The sequence below is a fragment of the Syngnathus acus genome, chromosome 6, assembly GCF_901709675.1.
Source record: "Syngnathus acus chromosome 6, fSynAcu1.2, whole genome shotgun sequence".
Lineage (NCBI taxonomy): Eukaryota > Metazoa > Chordata > Actinopteri > Syngnathiformes > Syngnathidae > Syngnathus > Syngnathus acus.
Window position 1 is genome coordinate 10,421,347 of NC_051092.1, and position 18,151 is coordinate 10,439,497.

General features: G+C 41.1%; 1 protein-coding gene across 8 annotated transcripts in view; it reads left to right on the forward strand.

Annotated features, from left to right (window-relative positions):
* Positions 1-17,673, forward strand: part of fgd4a (FYVE, RhoGEF and PH domain containing 4a) — a 36,884-nt gene extending 19,211 nt beyond the window's left edge. For 5 of the 8 annotated variants that reach the window (XM_037255472.1, XM_037255470.1, XM_037255471.1 and 2 more), the window contains exons 4-19: positions 5,439-5,591; positions 6,179-6,374; positions 8,840-9,266; positions 12,025-12,114; positions 12,203-12,348; positions 12,504-12,660; positions 12,751-12,889; positions 13,443-13,501; positions 13,573-13,719; positions 13,996-14,168; positions 14,456-14,486; positions 14,592-14,672; positions 14,752-14,877; positions 15,178-15,315; positions 15,398-15,538; positions 15,998-17,673. In XM_037255472.1, the coding sequence (XP_037111367.1) occupies positions 5,439-5,591; positions 6,179-6,374; positions 8,840-9,266; positions 12,025-12,114; positions 12,203-12,348; positions 12,504-12,660; positions 12,751-12,889; positions 13,443-13,501; positions 13,573-13,719; positions 13,996-14,168; positions 14,456-14,486; positions 14,592-14,672; positions 14,752-14,877; positions 15,178-15,315; positions 15,398-15,538; positions 15,998-16,258 (2,465 nt within the window). In that variant the 3' untranslated portion in view covers positions 16,259-17,673. Of the gene's footprint in view, positions 1-1,810; positions 1,957-2,249; positions 2,302-5,438; positions 5,592-6,178; positions 6,375-7,394; positions 7,613-8,839; positions 9,267-12,024; positions 12,115-12,202; positions 12,349-12,503; positions 12,661-12,750; positions 12,890-13,442; positions 13,502-13,572; positions 13,720-13,995; positions 14,169-14,455; positions 14,487-14,591; positions 14,673-14,751; positions 14,878-15,177; positions 15,316-15,397; positions 15,539-15,997 lie in introns of those variants that run through there. The other 3 variants (XM_037255476.1, XM_037255475.1, XM_037255477.1) reach the window with 3 other exon arrangements.
* The last annotated feature ends 478 nt before the right edge of the window (positions 17,674-18,151 follow it).

Here is an 18,151-nt window from a genome sequence, read left to right on the forward strand (position 1 = left end):
AAAAAACATTAAAAATAATTTCAGTCATTGAGTGTGTTTATTTGTGGACATTTTACTGTGATGCTGATTTGTATCAGTGTTCAAGGCCTTAAACTCATTAGTTTAGATTTATCTCCACTCTGTTTTAATGACACCCAACAGGGTTGTTTCTGGCAGTTTATTTTTAGCACCATCGAGTCACATTCAGCCTAGCAACACTCGTCATCCACAGCAAGATTTTTGTTTGGGGAAATTTGCATTTCATTTAAACGCATTTGGCGTTGCCAATGAATTTACTCAAGTGGAAGTGATTCAAAGACCAGTTTGCTGAAAGAGACATGTAATACATGGTGTTCCATCAGCTTGCATGTTTTTAGAATGGTATGTGCAGTCGGGTGGTTGCACACACGCTTGCCTTTGTTACTCCCTACAGATGCAAAGACCAAACTGGTCCTCTTGCCAAACACACTTAAATGCTCTTTGCATGCTTTGTTGATGTCTCAACATCGCACTGTCACTTAAAAGCAACAGACTGGGTGATATGCCACTGAACAGTTCACTCACATCGAGCAGTGCGTGGCTGTCTGTATCTCGTTTTTAGGAGCTGCCAACACGCTGCAAAAATCATGGCTGTGCTTCCCATTGTGAAAACGCAAATGAATGGGGTCAAAATAAACGCAGATGTTACAGCCATTTCAAATGGTGTTATGTCAGAGCTTTCACAACAATGTGCTTGCAGGTACCAATTAAGAACTGGCCCACCCCCGTCAAGCAGTACCAATACATACAATATACTATCGTAGGTTGTGGTTTGTATTTATACTTATTATTGCAGTGGATACATTCCACACCCACCTGTGTTGGGTATAAATATGCAGAGACCATTAAGGATTGTTTATATGTGGTTCTACTGCTCCCATTTGTTTTGAAAACAAAAATTTCTTGGAACACACTTTAACTATTCTTTATCACCTAATCTCACTTTCTCCCTCGCAATTCTCCAAAAGAGGTCAATGTACTCATTTCAAGCTGTATATTACTCCCAGTTGAGGTTTAGTATTTAAACGCCACAACTTTCAACCCAACCATATCATTTCATCGAATCAACGTCTGCTATCTTAATGCTAACATTAAGACGAAACACCAAAGATGGACTAACGGGAATTGAGCAGAGATGTCAGTAATTTTGAAACATCAAAGACCGAGGATACAACAATACACAGTCACAAAAATGAAAAGGGCCAAATGTGAGAGCCTGTGTTCCTATTCTTCTTTCTGTTGGTTACGCTTCATCTCTTCTAGAAGACCGCCCTGCTATAGAATGTTGAAACGTGGTACTACACTGACAGATAATTCCTCATCTCATTTGTACCTTTGGCTAAAAAGCAAAGCGTCAAGTAACTTTAACTGTTAATAAAGTAATAGAAATCCTGCATTTCTCTGTTGCAGCAAGCTGGTGGTGACACTGCTGTATTCCTATTTAACCGAATTTTCATTGATTCCAACTTGTTTCTCGCTTTTGTTTGCATTGTCTTGTTTATTTTGGCTTGCTATGTTTGCACATGTACTTGGCCTGGGGACTAGACGTGGATGAGTGTAAGCGTGCACGTGTGTGTTTGTGCATGAAAACATTCTTTCCCGTGGAGTTTTTAAATGGTCCAGAATGATGATATGCGATAAGAGACAAGATTGACCAAGTTGTTTTTTTCACTCTTTACTTTGTGTGTGTGTGCGTGTGTGTGTGTCTGTGTGCGCGCACTCACGTGCGCCACTTTTTGTAAAATGTAAGGTGTGTGAGTGAGGGAGGGAGGGAGGAGTCTGTAACAAAGTCTCTTCACTGAGCGTCATTCTGCAACTGCCAGCACTGGAGTCAACAAGTCACCAAACCTTGGTGCATTTTGGGACACACATAACAGCTCACTGAGGATACACATGGCAACAAAGTGATATTTCTTTTCTTTTTCCTGCTCTACCTGGGTGAGTGAACTCCACAATCTTGAGAAAATGTTTAGTCGTAGGCAGAGCACCTGTTCAACACTTTGCTCCCAAGTGTGTTTTGCTCCCGTAATTGCAGAGATCACCATCTTTGACCTACCCTAGGTTCTTGCTGGACTTTTCTACCTCAACTCTGATGTAACACAGGTCTCTAATACGATGTGTGCACGAGCCATTTTCATTGCTTAACGTTGCATGCATGTGTAATTTGCTCGCCCATCAACAAGCAGCACAATGTGACATTCCTTGTGGTCCGAGTGTGGTGAGACGACGTGGCGTGAGGTCAAAGCATGCATTTCAAGTGCCAAAGAGGGAGCAAAAATACAGGTGCGCTTTTTGTTTCCCAAATGGAGCTAGAGGAATGAAACGAGGCCAATCTCGTTTATCAGGTCTCTAGTTTTTAACATTTCGTCTCACCAGATTTCCAGCAAGGTTCATTCAGCTCACCATGTTATGGTTTGTAATAGTGAATTGTGTTAAGGTTTGCATTCTTACAGAGGGTTTGGTTGCTCATGTGGTGATTCCTGTTTTATCTATGCAATTAGTGTGACTGTGAAATTATAGTTGCATTACGCAATGTCGTTTACAAATTAGTTCAACAAATGAGATCTCACGTGGTACAGTGTCATCTGTTAACATCAGTAAACAAGTATCCCATTAAGATTTGAATCAACTTTTGCAATCCACTGTGTATTCAAATTACACTTTTTGTGTTAATGGACTGCATCGTTAGCCACTGTTTCGGTACCACATTTGTGGTTAGTAACCCAAAAGGGCTGAAATAAACAAATACAGAAGTGAACCTGGTCTGAAATTGACATGTCATGTCTGCATTGCATTAAAGCGGTTAAGATAGAATGGAGTGCACTTCATAGATGCAGCCAGCAGAGTCACTGTGGTTTCAGTCTCAATAGGTTTGCTCAACTACTTTGTGCATTGACAGGACATCAGCATTTCAAAGTTATTTCTTTTTGTATGCACATGTTATTGCAGTAGAAGCCTTCAGGAACTTGGCAGGATATAAAAATACATTTTACATCTTCAAAAAGCAACAGGTCGGTTGTCATGGTAGCCGTTAAATCTCAAGTTCAGAAACCAAGGTGAAGTTTGGTTTGACTTGTTTGTGTTTTTTGCATAATATTCGCATGGATCATTATTTTTTACAATCGAGAACACCCTGTCTAGCACATGCTTTGCTTTTTTGTGTGGTTTATATTTTCCCAAGTTAACAAGACTCAGATTCAGCCAGCAGGGCTTATTCCTGCAGAGGCGGTGAATCAAAGCGTTTCTGCAGGGCGGCGATGCCTCTGGCTGGTATTAATTTACTGTGCATTCTACCATTCAAGTCAGGATGCTTTTAATGAGAAGCTGCTCGAGCTGAGCAACACGAGTGTTTTGGTAAAGAACTCAGAGAGCTATTATTAGTTACAGTATACTGTCAAGTGTCACAAAAACATGACAAGTTGCATTTCAATATATTAAGTCACATACTACAGGCAGATTTACCAAAAACATAACATTTTACTTTAACATGAACTGCCAAGCTGTTTAGTAGTCTGCGTTACGTTTATTTAGTTGGTGCTTTAAACTTTGCATTGATTAACATTGCTGTTTCTTTTATTTGCAAGAGTGCACAGTAGCAGAGCTATGGTTTTGGCAAACGTCTCATTACAGGGTGGCTTACAGCTCCAGAGCAGACTGGCATGATACACATTGAAAACAAGCCTCCAGGCTGGGACAGACTCACCCCCTGCCATCCTCAAGGGTGAAAGTGCTTTCTGAAACACAGCCTGTAGCCTAGCTACTGCTTTATATGGCATCCTGCATAGGGGAAAAAAATGGTGCTTATCTTCTGGAAGTTTTCTCATGATCTCCTAATGTGACCGTGGGAGGCAAGAAGGGGCAAGCGCACACAGTGTAAATCAAATTCCTGAGGCTGTCTTCGGAATTGATCGGTCATTTTTTAGCTGCTTTTTTTAGAGTTTGCTCCCCCAAACTTAGCATAGAGCTGTTTCCACTCAGACGATGCCAAGTGCTGTTGTCTTTAATTACGGTCAGCCTGTAAAAATAGGCTCTGACTATAGGATTCGGTGGCTTTTTTTCTTTCTGTTTTAGACATAGACATTGTCAGAGATTAGTGTGCAAAAAATACAAGCTTGCTGCTCTGATTCCCACCAAGGTTTACAAACACACATTTAAGAAGTAATATGTGTAAAGGTGCAACACACTATTTTATGGATGTCTACATGCTAAACTTGTCAACTTGTTATAGTTGAGCTGTGCCAAAGATGCAATATTTTTAAAAAAATTAATGTGCCATGATATGTTATTAGGTGTGCTGTGGGAAATTACCCAAATACGTCCCCCCCCCCTCAATTTTAGTTACCACATTCTTGCACCATTCAAAACAACATTTGCCTGATTTATACCGACGGGAGCCTTCCTCACTTTCACATGGAAATGTTCCAAGCTTTAGTGATAAAGGACTGACCCAAATGATAGTTGTTTGACATTCTGTGGCCTGGATACTTTTAGGCTTTAAGATTCAGCTTCCACAAATAATCCAGCACATGCTGTTTATCCAAACAAGCAAAGCAAGGAAAGCAGAAAGCTACTCTAATTTCTGCATCCAGCTCTATATAGAATATTGATACTATTTGGTAATCACGCACCACCTTTAAGTGAACACCTTACATGGAAAATGCCATGTTAAACAATGAGACAGTTTTAGACCATATAAGGATGTGTGTGAGTGTGTTTGAATGTGCATTTGTGTGCATGAGCGATAGAGAGCGGAGCAATAGATCAAGGCTACTGTTAACACTGCCAGTCTGTGTCCGTCGCTCCATTACCTCACTGTTGTCTAGCTAAATAAACAGCACTGCTGCACCAGCTGGGACCAGCTGGTTGGATGGGAACCTCACTGAACCATCAGCTGCTCAACCATTATCTCGGGCTGATGACTGCAGTTTGAATTGATCTTAAGATGTCTAAATCCTGTAGAGGAGAGGTCATACCAGCCATCAGTATGGGACCGATACTAATGGCTTATTTTAAGATATTGTGTCCTTGTGAAGGATGCTGATACCAGCCATCGATAATTAAATGGAAAAAAAATCTATCTGCCATTCTGAGTATTTCGTGCCAGTGCGGCTGTTTGACATGGTGAACCTTAGGTGCATCAGAAAGACCGAAAGGTCATTTTCAGAGTTACGTATGAGTGGTTTCAGTACTTGCTATGGGTATTGGTGAGTATTTAAACGTGAATACTCGTACTGGTATCAGTTTAAAAAAAAAACGGTATCGAATACTATCTCTAAACCCGTATCCTGAGTTTGCATGCAACACAAGTAAACTATTTCTGAGCAATAAAATCATCTAAAAATTCATGGCATGACAAAATGCAATCATACTGGGAGTGTCTATTTTAATGGCCATGCTTCCTTTCTCTTTGTGTTGTACAGCTGCAGATAGTAGTCCGTCATGCCCGCACAGTAGTAAATCCAGCGTGCATGTGTGTCTGACTCGAGCAAGCAGTGAGGGCAGCGAGAGAAGCCGGGCCGGCGTCAATGGAAGGAGTTCTGGCAAGAGGCCGCTGTCACAGACCAAACCGCCAGGTAAGCAATGATGGCTGACTAATGACTGCACTTATGTACATCAGTTGTTCTGTAGTTAGAAAAAGGCACGATCAACAATGCACTGACGGACTAATTTGTCAAGTCATTGTTTTCATTTTAAGCATTACCATTTTTATGTGTCACAACGTCCCCCTCATTGCATTTTCACCATCGTAATTCATACATCAGTCGCAGTGTAGTGTTTAGCAGTGCTCATGTCCCACCCGGCGAGGGGAAGCGGTGAAAAGAGGAATCTGATAATGTAAGTTGTTAGGAGACCGGTGAACGTTGACCTTTGTCCCGCTTTTATGTTTCCCGGTTAATCATTCTACACAGATAAGTCCCATAAAACACTCCTTATGCAGCAGTTAATTATGCTGGATATTTCCACTTCAAACGTGAACCCTGAGGAACACGTTACTCATAACCTATTGTTTAATTGAGCGTTTCCTCCAAGCCCAAAGTAAATGCCACGTAGCCCACAGTGCCCCCCTCAGCCCTAAATGTGCATCGCAGCGGTTTCTCCCTCAGGAAATACGCTGCTCTCAGCAAAATCCAGCATTATTTATTTTTTATTTTGTCCTTAGTGCCTCCCAAGCCAGCATACCTTCAGAGCCCGGTGACAGAGCTCTCATCCTCACTGGCTCACAACCAGAAACCCCAATTTAGACCGGGGATGGAGGAGGGAGGAGGTGGAGGAAGAAGGGGGGCGACAAACCGGGAGAGAGTGAGAGTCAAACACTCCAAAGTATCAGACCTCATCAGCCAATTTGAGGAGAACAGGTAGGAATTAAGGAGCCTTTTCCTCTCTTCTGCTGCGTAGGAACTGCAAGCATAGGCCAAGCCTATGTTCTGCCCATGATAAGAACAAATTGGAGAGCCTTCCAATGGTTACATTTGTCTTACTGGGAATACGTGATTTCACTTGAACTGCTGCACCTCATTTCTTCAAGTGTCCTCACACATACGAGGACATAATAGTTAGTCCCTGAAAAACATTAACTAGTACTCGGTTTCCAAAGGGTGATTTCATTTCATTATGTTATTGAGTCTGAATATTTTTGATTGGTTAACTGTCTATTGTTTCACTGTCCTGGAAAGATAGTGGTTAATCAATATTACTGAGAACTCGATAAGAGTCAACAGTAGAATTGATTGCAGTGTTTTTAGAGACAGTAAGCATTTGTCCTCAATTCAGAGGTCATTTTGAATTTGGGAGCCAAAAACTGTTTAGTCTTTACAAGAAATAAAATAATTTGTTTTTGGAGCATAAATACTGTAGAAAGAGAGAGGAGGGGGTCTTGTGAGTCTTTGGGTTAAAATAGAGGCAACTTGATGAGGCAGGTCTTGTGTATTTTAATTATAAAGTAATATTTTATTTAGTTACTAGTCATTATTGTATTATTTTTTTCCATTGTTGTCTTGTACGTTTTATATACAGCTTGTGGTTGTTGATAACGTACTCAAGAACTAAAGTTGAATTATCAAGTTGAGGTATCATACAAGTTTTGTGGGACATTGTTGCTTCAGTTGATCCCATCAAGTCAATTTTATTTGAATGGCCCTCAATCCCAAAAGAGTCTCAAAGGGCACGACTCTCCCACTGTCAATATATTGATTGAATTAAAAGGGTCATTACGTGATGTGCGACAATCCGAGGAAATATTGGGACACAGGCAGTTTGCACTTAGAGTACTTTGTACTGCTCAATGTACGTAATAATGCAGCAAGACTTTTGCTGTCGTAATAACGTTGACACCTTGAGGCGGCACAAACGGAAAGACGTCGTCTTTCCCAACATTTCCTATATGTCAAGGATGGAAAGCAGAAGTTCTGCCATCAAAGCGCTCCAACTGATAGTAGTTCAGACGAGAAGAACTGGGAAAGAGATTAGCACACATTTACAGGTCAGTCTTTGGCGAGGGGATGAAAGCTGATTTGAGAAGACGAGGGCACACACGCCTCCTCATTCAGTTGTGGGAGAGCAGTCAGTGTCGGGACATGAAAACCAAGGGGAAGAGGTATGGCTCATTCGGCGGCACCACTCTCATCTGTCATTTTATCATATTCACCTTTGTGATGTCACATTATTTGAAACAAAAATGTTTACATTTTGTGAATAACCGCCTTTATCAAGGTAAGCAAAGACGTGTTACTAGAAGCTCATCACTCGTATCCTTGCACTGACTCCAACAATAGACCCCAGGAGTCACTTTTTTTAACCGACTTTTATTTTAGACCAAAGAAAACTCTGGACCATAACAGGACTGCTGGGATTAGTCCCCAAGACGCCCCGCAACAAGAGACAGCGGCCCGCAGCTTCTGTGAACAGAATTAGCCTTCTAATGTCCTAATCTGGTTCACATGGAACTTAACGGCTTCGAGGCGGCCACGTGGCCAACGAGACCTGCCCGGACTGCTTTTAAAACTGCCTTAATGCATGTCATCTAACATTTGCTGGGCTTTAACCGCTTGAAGAACTTCGTGCGTGCGCAAAGCGGAATATTCAGTAACCTCTTGCTCGCCGAGAGGTAAGGGTGATGACGTTTCATATTTAAACGCAACAGGGGACAAGCAGTTGCGCCAGTGTGTTGTTCCTCTATTTATACACGCTTCCTGTTTCTGCCGGACTTGCAGAGAAATGGTGACCGCCTCCTAGAAAATGGAAACAAAAATTCTGATCTGGTTGACTGATATCTGTAATGGTTCGTTACTTTACAGATAGAAATGACAAGCACTAATACAAAGCGCTCATGTATTTTGAGGAAATAAGGCTAAGTGCAGGAGTACAATGATTTGGAGGGCTCTCACGTTTGAAACAGCTGCTCTCTATGCAGGATGTAGAACAGCTGTGCATGTGTATTTCTGTTTATTTTTGGCACAATGTATTTTTTCCCATCCGATTTGTGCTTATAAAGCTAGTGGAAGGAATGTGTAAGTTGTAAGACAGGTGTGCAGAACTAGGACAGCTTTTACCTCTGGGGAGTGAGCTGCTCCTGTCCTGCTCATTACTGTACCTCACACACACACACACACACCTCCTGTGCCTCACACCAACCTCGCAAGACCAACAGAAGTCTGGAAGTCAGTGCGAGTTTTATTTTTAACTTGCATGCAAAGGCTCTCCGCTTTCTCTCCCCCTCACTTCCTGATTGACAATGTCAGCTCGAAGAGCTCCTGTACCGACATACTCGTCTTTTTTGCATTTTCACGATCCTAATCGGCTTCCTTTTTCTTTGCTCTTGCAGCAACACGGTCAACAAGAGGGACAGCTCGTCTTTCAAACAGACCAACAAGTCAGCCAACTGCAGCCCCGCCGCACACCGGAACTCCCACAAGTTGACGGAAGCGGCCAAGATTGAGGAGAACCACTCCACATTAGAAGTGGCCTCTTTGTCATCCCAAGTGCAGGATGCTCATATACCCGCAGCTAACGGGGTGCTAGAGCAGATGGAGCAGGACAAGGAGGAGGAGAAAAAGCCATGCAATGGTGAAATAGTGCAAATAGACAGTGCAGAGCTCATTGATGGAGATATGGGACGCACAAACAGGAGGGACGAGGACTCGAATTCACGCACGGACAGGACTGGTTCGGTTAGTTCCCATGAGAATGAGGAGAGTGGAACTGAAGCCAAACAGGAACATGCAAAAGAAGAGGCGAGCACAGAGCAGAAGGTGCGTGGCAACACTGCTGTTTGTAGTCATGTGTGTGTCATGTAAGCATTGCTTCATGGTCATGACGATCGATTGCAATATAAAGTGCTATTATTATATTGGACTCTGAGAGTATGAGTCGCTTTAAAAAAATACTGTACAAAATTCCAGACCAAGAACAGTAAACCTCAGACTCGCTCTCAAAATCCCTGTTCCCTAACTGTGGGTGCGTTCCGACATACGCCAAAGGAACTGGCTTTCATTTTAATATATACACGTCGCACGTGAGTATAAGTCACAGGGCCAGTCAAACTATGAAAGAAGTGCAATTTATACTCCCAAAAATGCAGTATCTGCAAGAAGGCTACATGCAATACATGGAAGCAGTGACGTATGTGAGCTTGCCGATGGGGTGTTGAATCACAGGTAACGATGTAGCATACATTTTGAATTACCAAAAGGTTCCTCTATCAATTTATATGACAAAGTGGACTTGACAAGATTAACAACATCCAGTTACACTCATAATTTGGGCTGTCACAATATCAAATATTTCTCGTATTGATTACTGTCTTGATTACTCTATTGAACAATTAGATAAAGATTGATTGCAAAATCCCAGTATTAACTGATTATTGTTGCTCATTTGGAATTTTTTCAACATTAAGCAATACTAAATAAATTCCAATCAAACAATATCACATGAGAAAGAGTGATGTTGAACTGAAAGTGTTTGGGAAACTGTCTTTTATCATTTTGAGGGCTGCTGCTTCGATACATGTTTGAAGTTGCTACAGGTTCAACTTCATGTTAAATATACTGCAGACACACAGATAACGATTATTTTGAATTAAGCTGGGGGGGTTTCCTGTAAATTGAGTATGATTCAATTACTGGTTTAGTCTATAACATGAAAATACCACTTTCCTGAGGGACTACAGAACATATTTACTGGTCAGAGGCTGACATCAGAGAATTTGGACAATTCTAAGTTAAATAAATCTCTCTGAATGATTAATCACTTCAATCAATCAAAAATGTTCATTTGATGAGCTATTAGCAAAACGCCAGTGTATCAGTTTTCGCAAAATGTTTGGCTCCATCTCAAGACCTCAGAGTTTCATTATTCTGCTAGAATTCTAAGTGATCTTGATGGGAACACCAAAGGCACTTTGGAATGATATTTATATTTATTGATGGCCTTGGGTGAATCCTCAACTCGAGATTGCAGTTCACCAAACTGATGTGCCAGAGAAATGACAATGAACATTGGCTTCAGGTTACTGCTAGTGTAGCGGTGCATGCACCAGTGATCAGTGTGAAAGCTCGTCTGTCTTTATGTATCCTGTAATTGACTGGACACCAGGTCAGGTCTGCCTTTCACCCAATTTCAACAGGATTATCTTACTCCCACATTTCTGAGCAGGCTTAGAAGTAGAAATTCAGTGGATGGACTGACATTGATTAATACATCACAAGAGGCTCATGACATTTCCTCGATAGTGCCGACTGTACTGGAGAACAATACAACTAAAGGAATATAATGCTGGTTAAAACAGCAAAGCCCCGCATGGTGTGAGGCAGAGGCCCAACAAATGAGTTAGCCCACGGGAGCTAAGGATTATGTCGCTGTCTACGGATTATAAATATCTCAGGTCCAGATCAATGGCAGCATTCAGAGGAGCCACTGCCTCACTCAGCTGATCTGACCATTGATGTAACATTAAGGTGGAATCTTCCATTAGGTTAAATAAGAGGCTTGATTGCATTACTGATCAGAATACTTCATTATCATCAGTGAAGAACTATGCAGAATATACTGTAGCAAATCGTACATTGAGTAGTACAATAATTTTAATTGCTTATGCTACAACTGAACCGCGTCTTACTGCGATGTAATATTTTGCGATTTCACATCACAAAATGTGGCGCCGATATCAGTGTTGACTATACTGTAAATATCCACATTTGTCTGATCTTTACACAAAAACTGATACTTGGACAGTTGTTGATTGGGTTACATTTGGTTGGGATTGTTTTCTCTAGTTACCTTTAGTTGTCTACCTTATAATGCTTGACTGCTGTTTTTGACTAATTTCCCTTCTTCCCATTGAGAGCCCAGCCGAGCTGTATTGGTGTCAATAACACACTCAAGTGCGACATGTTAACATGCAGCGTATGTGCAATCAAACACCAGACACTCGTGATTGATTTAGTACAATAAAGTAAATAAAAATCTTAAATAAATTTTTGATTTAACAGTAAAAAAAATTCTTAATCTTATCACGAGCAATTATTGTAGGTTTTTCTCTCATTAATAGTGGGCAACCATTTCCCCTGTGTTTATGTTGCTGGAAGTATTTTTCCGTAAATATTGGATGTTTTTTTTCACATGACAATCAAAGGCGAAATCAACGGAAGAATGTCATAACGCTAAATGTCAAATCAAATTGCTCTCAAGTAAACCTTGCGCTGCCCGCAGACACTCAAGGGCATTCTTGTATGCGGGAATTGATCTATGTTGGAATGTATTGACATTTGTATTCCTTGAGTCCTTTTTAGCATTTTGGCTTTGTATCTTTGTAACACAAGGGAACATGTCATTAGAGGTTTGTAAAGACAGCCCCACGTAAGAGCTCCAGACTGATGCCACAACCACAGTTGTACTTTAATTTAAAATCCTCTCTCCATCTGAGCTGTGTGAGTGTATTGTCTCATTAACAACCAGGATGTGACTTGTATGTAAAGTTGCTTTCTAATTTGTCTTCATGATTTACAGGAGACAAATGAGCAGAAACTGTTTAAGATTGCCAGTGAGCTCTTGCACACAGAGAAGGCCTACGTTACGAGACTCGACTTGCTGGATCAGGTGAGATTTGCTTCATGTCACGTCTCTGTTTTGGGTGAATCATGTGCTATGAAGTAGAAATGTGATTAAATGTGTTCTTCCTCTTTAGGAATTTTGTGCCAAGCTCATGGAGGAGGCAAATAAAGGAACATTCCCTGTGGATGTAGTGAAAAACATCTTCTCCAACATCTCCTCCATCAATACTTTTCATAGTCAGTTTTTGCTTCCTGACTTAGAGAAACGGATGGGAGAATGGTGAGTTTGGGGTTTTCAAATGATTTTAGTATTTTCTAAATAGAGCCACGTGAGGATCATAACTGCTGAAGCCAGCCGAGCTTTCGACACACAATCCTCTAGGTTTTGAATCCCACAAAAAAAAAAAACGAAATGTGCACTCTGCCTCCTTGCAGGGAGTCCACCCCTCGCATTGGAGATATCCTGCAGAAGCTCACACCCTTCCTCAAAATGTATGCGGAATACGTGAAGAACTTTGACAAGGCCATGGAGCTGCTGAAACAGTGGAGTGACCGATCTCCGCAGTTTAAGTCCATCATTCAGGAGATACAGGTCCATTAAAAGTTCTTCCTTTTTACTTGACAGCAAAGCACAAACTGAAAGCCTCAGTGAGGTTGAAATTTGTTTTCTTGGCGTGTGCAGAGTCAAGAGGCTTGTGGCAGCCTTACACTTCAGCATCACATGTTGGAGCCTGTCCAGAGAGTGCCTCGATACGAGATGCTCCTCAAAGACTACCTGAAGAAACTTCCTCAGGACGACCCTGACAGACGGGATGCAGAAAGTAAGAAGAAAAACACTTCTCAGAACACGTAATGGAGATGCAAAGGTGGAAATGCAAGTATTTGTGGACGAGGGCCACAGTTGCTCAGGTCTTAGGTAACAACCAATCACAGCTCACCTACTTTCTGAGTTTAGTCATGTTGCAAGATGAGCCGTGATTGTTTATTTGGTGCTCCCCGAGCAACTGTGATGTCATTTTCAGACAGCAAGGGAGATGGATAAACACAGGTGGATTTTGCTGCTTAATTCTTTTTGCAATATGAATCAGAATGCCGTGTTTAGCCCAGCAAAGGAACATAGAACGAATCATTTTCTGAAATTTTCTGGGCTTGACTGGCCCTTTAAAACCAGCTAAATTGCAGCACATTTAGAAAGAAAAAAAATGACGTTTGCGGCGCAGCCCAAGAGATATTTATCGTAAGTGTTCTGTCACCAGCAGCAGAGATGCATCTGTCAGATTGCTCTCTTGAAAGGCTCTCGATCAAGCTCAAACATCAACTATCTTATATGTGTCGTTTGTGATTTAATACCAAGTTTCCCTTCGACTTTCCTAGAATCCTTAGAAATCATCGCCACAGCAGCAACTCACTCCAACAGTGCCATTCGGAAATCTGTAAGTACGCCCAGTAAAATACTACTCGCATTTAAAAGCCTTGCCTCAAGTAGACACTTTTCACTATTCAGGAAAATCTGAAGAAATTGATGGAAATTTACGAGATGCTCGGGGAGGAGGAGGACATTGTTCATGCCTCTAACGAGTTCATCAAAGAAGGTCACATACTGAAGCTGGCAGCCAGGAACACTTCAGCCATGGAGAGATATCTCTTCCTGGTGAGACCAACACAATAGCAAAATGTGCTAAAGTGACATCTTTTTTTTTTTTAAATGTAAATTAGCATCCTACTGAAACACTTCCAGAACTAATCAACCAAACATTTTCCATGATGGTTTGATTTTACGCACAAGTATATACATTTAAACCATAAAGCCTGTTTTTTTTATTTGTATTATAAAAGGTCACCTTTAAGGTTCATGCAGTGTTTAAATCTGTTATGTTTTTCCAATCTTTGTACTGCTGTAATAATTTTCAACTTTTTTTTTTGTTAGTTCAACAACATGCTACTGTATTGCGTACCCAAATTCAGCCTGGGAGGACCCAAGTACACGGTTAGGACGCGGATCGGCATCGATGGGATGAAAGTTCTGGAAACCACCAATGAGGACTACCCTCACACCTTCCAGGTTTCAGGGAAGGAAAGGACTTTAGAGCTACAAGCCAGGTACATCTAAATAAGAATCCTAGTTATTGCAGCTGATGTCATCATCCGGCCTCTGGAATTAAAATATATGTTACTGGAGCAGCAAATAAGGATCACAACCAAGATGTCTTTTGGTACGCCAAACACTATCATTCACTTAGAAAGAGAATGTTAGCCTTAAATGAGAAAAGTCAGTGTTCAAATTTAGACCCCATAAATGCCTAAAAAAAACTTTAGGACCACAGCTAACTACTATGATGGTCAGAAGGAAGTTCTCATACTTGAAATGTTTTTTGTTTTATTTTCAGCTCAGAGCAGGACAAGGCGGGCTGGATCAAGGTAGGTGCGGTGACATCATCGCTATAAAAATCTAATTAAGCCTTTCATTGAATTCTATATTTGCTTGAAAAGTTACTGATGTATATTATATTTGGGGTTCTTCAGGCATTCCAAGAGACTATTGAGGTCTTCCAGCAAAAAAACGAGTCGTTCAAGACTGCATCCAAGGATGTGGAGGAGGTTTCGGTTAGTATCACGTACTTAGCAACTTCTCATGTTTAGGAGCAACTTACTCAATGTTTTTTGTTTTGTTTTTGTGCTGTAGAATGCTGAGCTGGGGAAGCGTGCTCCTCGCTGGATACGAGACAATGAAGTGACAATGTGCATGAAATGTAAAGAAAATTTTAATGCCCTTACACGGCGGAGACATCACTGCAGAGCTTGTGGCTATGTAAGTATTGAGCGGATCTCATTTGGAATTTATTTTGTAATATTTCTCAAATTTCTCCCCACATACCACATATTAATGTCGGAAAGATCTTCCGTAATGCCTTGAAGTTTCAAAGCTATTGCATGCATCCTCAATTTTTTTCGAATTTCGTTCTGAGAAGTGATTCATTCTGTGTTTTTTTTGTAAACATAATGGTGCCATATTCTAATGTTTCTTAACGGGCTTGTTCCACCATTGTTTTTCGATTTACAATTGTGGCCACACTTTGTGTCAGGTTTCCTTACTTGTCCTTCTCCCCAGGTGGTGTGCTGGAAATGCTCCGACAACAAGGTGCCGCTGGAGTACGATGGCAACAAAGTGAACAAAGTGTGCAGGGACTGTTATTCCATCCTAACAGGAGAAACAATTGCGGAGGGCAAGAAGAAAGGCATCCTGGAGGTGAGCAGAGAAACATCTAAAGGAGCATCGCCAGTTGTGGAAGAGCAGCCCATGTTTATTTGTGACTTTTTTTTTTTTTTAGATTGAGGCAGCTCAGTTCACAGGCAGCAGCATCATGTGTGGCTTCTTGCAGTACTGTGAGAAGAACAAACCTTGGCAGAAGGTGTGGTGTGTTATACCTGAGAAGGAGTGTCTGGTGCTCTACCTCTACGGAGCTCCTCAGGTAAAAGGAATAGAAATGTCAGTTCTTGAATCCGTCAACAACGGCGCCATATTGGATGTGGCAAATGTATATCATCAAACCGGAATTCTGGGGATTAATACCGAAAGATTGCTTTTGATTGTATGATATCATTCTCATTCAATTTTATATTTACTGTTTGACAATTTTATGGCAAATACGGTCATCATATCTGGAAAATTATGCTGTCATAGGGCTTAATTTGAACCGGCCACTCGGTTCAACGGGTGTCTTCAACAGAAATAAAAAGAAAACAGAACGAAAATCAATCATTTTCGATTCCCTAACGTGTTTAAATGGCTCTTAATATATAATATGTAAACCGATACACTTTAAATGGGGCAACTACTGTATGTGCTGTTTCCAATTTAACATGAGTTTAAATGTGATTCTTGATTGCTACCAAAACCAAACCACATTAACCCATTAACTTTTTGGTAGGACGTGAAGGCCCAGAGCACGATCCCGCTGCTCGGCTATTCGGTGGACGACAACAGCCGCCCCGCAGAGCCCCAGGCCAGCTTCCGCCTCTCCCAGTCCAAGTCCGTCCACAGTTTTGCCGCTGAGAGCGAGGAGCTCAAGCAGCGCTGGCTCAAAGTGATCCGCGTGGCCGTGACGGGCGAAGTGCCCGAGCGCCCTCACGCCAATGGCAGCAACATGGCGGACGGCGCCGCGCAGGAAGCGGCCTCGGACAGCTCGTAAACTCCCGCCGGGAGTTTGTCTGCAATTTGTGCGACTGAGGTCACAAACACTTCCTCTCTTTGCTGGGCCAAAAAGGACAACGCAAGTGCTGGATAAACTGCCTTTTCCTCCCAATGCTTTCTTGTTTTGGATGACTTCCAGAGCTGTGCTGGATCACTAATTGAACACTAGGACTGAGATGCTTTCTGTGTCAGTGTTTCCTTGAGCCTGTGGACTTGTACTGCACCATCTACTCAGTCTTAACTGTACACTATCAATGTCTATTTCTAAAGGAACAATTACAATTGTTTTTTTTTTTCTGCTCCTCAGCTTGTTTTTATAACATAGGAAAAAGAAAACACGGTGAGATAGAAATTGTCAGTACATTATTCTCCCTCCTGAACCCAGTGAATAAGATGATTGCATCATTCATACTCACATTGACTCTTTGAGGTAAAGCCATGGAATAAGAAATGGGTCGTTATGCTCGACAGGTCATTTTGCAGGGCTGCTATGCCATCACCTCACACACAATGACCAGCTTGGTATGGACTGCACGTTTTTTTTTTTTTTTACACCAGTCAATTAATGAGCGAAGTCAACTATAATTGCTCATATATAGCCAACCTGGATCATTTAGATTTTAATCACAAAATAAACTGCAACAAGTACACTATTTCTATCTAGAATAAAAATGATGTTGCAATATCCCTGAAATTTGTGATGAGCTCCAATGACCTTAATGAGGACACGCAGTAAGAAAATTAATTTGGCCTCTTCAATTACACTTCCTCCACATTGAACTTTGTGCAGCCACAGCCTGAGAAAAGGACCCTTCATGTTAAGCTAACCATGGCAAATAAATACATACCCCTTGAGCATGCTGTCTGAGCAAAAGCGCAATGAATATCATATTTCACTTCTTTCTGTTTGTTGATCAAAATAGGAAACGTGTGTTACGCTGCAGTGCAACAAGAGCTGATAGCCACAGCCAGTCGCGTGCAGGACTGAATCTTTCAACTAATGACTGTAGTCTGCATGGAGCAGCTTCTTTTTAGACGCAAATGCACAATCAAGCTGTTGCAAGAATTGTAGATGTTCTTTTTATTAAATTAAAGTAATTGTATTATTTAAGTAATTTATAGATGATGAGGAGGAGCTGTCAGAAAGTAGCACAAACCTTTCTCCAGAAGGGAAAGAAATCCACATTTTACAAGGTGTTCTGCAGTGAGACAACATGCAGTGGTTGTATGGACTGACAGAGGGGATGGATGTGCCTATTTTTTTTTCTAATCCTCGTGTTAATATCTCGATGAAATAAGAGCACAACACAGGTTCTGAATGTACAGCCAACATTTGTTTGTATGCGTGCATCTTCTCACCCCAAAATGTTTCAGAATTGTACAACTACATTAAATATTTGTGGATCCAGCTCATTTGTGGTGTGATTTCAAGTTCTTATGTCGACTAGTGCAGTGTTTCCCAACATTTTTTCATTCACGGCACACCTTTTCATTGGAAAAAATCTCGAGGCACACCGCCAACAAAAATCGGTTAAGTGTTACTCCAGCTTCTATCTTAAAATCAGTTATATTACAACAAATGACGTAAAGTTCTATTCCTGTATATGTATGGAGAGTCGAATAATTGAATAAAAATAAATACTAAATATTCTTTAAATTGTATTTCTTTTGTAAATGAAAGTGACAGTTTTTGAAAAAAGGTTTTAGACAGTGTAAGGAATAAACTATTGAAAGTGATTGTGATCAAAATCCAAAAGAATCAATATGGCTTTGTTTACTGTTTTAGACTAGCTCTATAAAATATTGCGACATTAAGAACAAAGTCACTTTTAAAGACGCTCTGCTGTTCTGACAGCGTCTGAGTGGCTATCACAGTCGAGGTGTCTGAATA